At 36.8% G+C, this 2,857-nt stretch overlaps 1 protein-coding gene across 1 annotated transcript in view; it reads left to right on the top strand.

Annotated features, from left to right (window-relative positions):
• NRG4 (neuregulin 4) overlaps nt 1-2,412 on the top strand; it is a 16,473-nt gene extending 14,061 nt beyond the window's left edge. The window contains exon 4 of the mRNA XM_010184998.1: nt 2,322-2,412. Coding sequence (XP_010183300.1) covers nt 2,322-2,412 — 91 coding nt within the window. The remainder of the gene's footprint in view (nt 1-2,321) is intronic.
• Nucleotides 2,413-2,857: the final 445 nt, after the last annotated feature.

Genomic DNA, 2,857 nt, shown 5'->3' with positions numbered 1-2,857 from the left:
CCCTACACACAAATCCATTCAGCATACAAGGGTAGCGAGAAAGGATTTAATTGCTCTGCTTATAAAACCAAATCATAAGTAATGATGAAAGTAACCTATAAAAGAAAAGGGCTGCATAGGAAAAGCTCTGGGTGAACAGGGGGAAATAATGCTCTGTTTATATTTAGCTGAATCATCACATTTTTATCAGCTGAGGATTTATTTTTTCCAATCTACCAACAATCAGCTGTTAAGCTGATTTCATGCTGTATTTGCTTACATACTAGGATTCATCAAGATGGTGTGGTTTGGGAAAGCAAACCCACAAGGAGAAGGAGGAGAGAGAATCAAGGACAATGAAGAAACAGACAGTATTTTAAATGGCTAGAGGGTGAGAATGATGGAAAGTAAAACAAAATAAAGATAGAGGAAAGAAGCTGAAGGTCTTAGCGAAAGGAACAGCAGAAAATGGAGGAAGGAAAGGGGGAGAAATGGTCAAGGACCGCTGATGGAAAAAAAAGGCAACTTAGAACTGGAAAAGATAGATGGTAGACTGGGGTTAAGCCTCCCACTATTGCTGGAACTTGCTGAAGGAAAGGACACTGCAGAGCTACCTTAGTCTCACATTGATATAATACAATTATTTAGGTAGCAAAGTGGGTAGCTTTAATACACTTTCTGAAAAAAATTATGAGGAATGTCATTGCAAAGGAAAGAGTATGCTTTTATGTCTCCTCAAAGATAAGTCTTGTAAAACAATTTTATATCATGTTGTAGGAATTCATAAGAACAGTAATGTCTGCACCCAAAACTAATGCGAAAACCAGTTTAGTACATTAGCTTCCTATGTTATTTTATCAAGTTTTCTCCAGGAATGTGTTGTTTCATAGACAATAAACATTGCTCCTCTGTCAAAGGGGGAATCCCGATCTTTAAAGACCATGCTCAGTTCTGTTCACTACATTCCTGTAAAAGCTCAACACATAAAACTATTGCTAATCCTAACTGTTGGGATTCACTAGAAGATACGGCATCGTGCCAACAACTGTATTTTAGAAAAGACAGTAAGATATTTACATTGTGAATGTAAAACATATATATATATATATATATATGTTTTATGTGTGTATATATATATATATATAATCTATAACACGTATATAGAACTGGTTTTATAAGAGTGCTTTGGTATTTAACAATGACAACAAGTCTTGGATTGGAGTGGACTTTGGTGTGGCTTTAGGCACAGGAGCTGCATAACTTGTTAGCAGAGTGGAGCGTATGGAGGCAAATCCAGATCTAGCCACTTTCTATCGTGAAACGAACACACACACGCCCCCAGCAAGAAATGGTACTGATAAAGTATATCATTTTGACCTGGGGAAAACACAAAAGTATGCAAAAATCTTTGCTATTCCATTGTTACTGAGGGAACAAATGGCATATTTTGCTACAAGCAGTTCACCTATCAGTACAGGTCCATCTGTCTGCCTTTCTCCATAAACATATTGTACTGGAAAAAGAGTGAGAAAGGTAGCTGATTAGTATAGATTCCACATAAGCCAGCCCGTATTTAAAACAATATAGAGGCCTGAATACTGTGCGCACAGCTTAGAGGAATAAAGAAAACCCTAGGGAAAATGAAATCTGCAATTTATTTCTGTACTTTAAGTCCATGTGGAAATGCCAAATTACCTGTAAGATAAGTGCATATTGATGAACAGGAACTCAGCCAGCCAAAACAACAGGGCCTAGGAATAAAGCCATTTAAGCTGTCCAACACAACAGACTTTGTGGAGGAGTCATATCACCACAGGACAGAAACTGGACAGAAAGGAGAAAAGCTCACGACTCTTCTCAAGGGAGCAGATGTCTAATTGCTATTAAAAGAAAGCGAAATAGACAGCAAGAGATCAGCTCTATTTAGAAGACCTGTTTCTCCTGAAGAAAGTGTGGAAAATATCACATTATTGATATTACACTTCCAAATGCTAAGAGAGTTAATGATAAATTAAATAATTTTGTGGTATCTACCAATTGCTTAAAATAAAGACCTGAGAAATCAAACAGGAACATTAACTTCAGGAGAGAAGCCACGTAGTTCCGAGTGCTGTTCCTACCTCTGATCGCTCTTCTCCCTCAAACACGTGCTGCTCGAAAATGTAGAGAATTAATTAGAAAGTAACTGCAAAAGATCCCTGTCACTTTTTTCACTGGAAGCATCATTCAGTTAATTTGTCTCTTCTCTGATAACTATTTTACTCTGTGTTTGGTCTGTTGGATTTTGGGGTTGGTTTTTTTTTTCCCCTCTCCATTGTCTCTTTCTTGTTTCTTATGATCAGGAAAGCTTCCCTTCCAAGGACGAGTTCTTCAGAGTGTGGTGGTGCCAGCCTGGTTGAAACTACAAGCAGCAATGGCTGTAACAGTGAGTAGACTTAAAGTTAAATGATTTGACTCCATAAGTAAGGCAGGGAAGGCAGTTTTCTTTAATTAAAAGCATGTGTTTTGTTTATTTTTCAGAAATAATAACAGAGTAAAGCATTAGAGTGGAAGAATGGTGAGAAAACAACATGCAGATCAACCCTAAGAATACAATAGTTGTAGAGGATGATGTGGTAAGCAAGATGAGAGAAGAAAGTAGACTGAAATAAGACGCTTACTTACATGTTGGAGAAGCCTGCAACCAAGACATAAAGAGAAGCAGTTGCACTTTATAGAGTTTCTATGTATTTTTAAGTGTATCAAATTATACAGAAACCACTGTAATCACTATATGTTTGAATTTTGTGAGATTTTTCATGTCAAGTTACTGTTTTAAATAATGCACAAGTAGAAGCATGAGATAATTTTGTTTTTTACCAAATGGAAAATATGAAAT

This window comes from Mesitornis unicolor, unplaced genomic scaffold (assembly GCF_000695765.1).
Source record: "Mesitornis unicolor isolate BGI_N332 unplaced genomic scaffold, ASM69576v1 scaffold3195, whole genome shotgun sequence".
NCBI classification, from domain to species: Eukaryota; Metazoa; Chordata; class Aves; order Mesitornithiformes; family Mesitornithidae; genus Mesitornis; species Mesitornis unicolor.
This window is presented reverse-complemented; position numbering and strand designations above follow the sequence as displayed.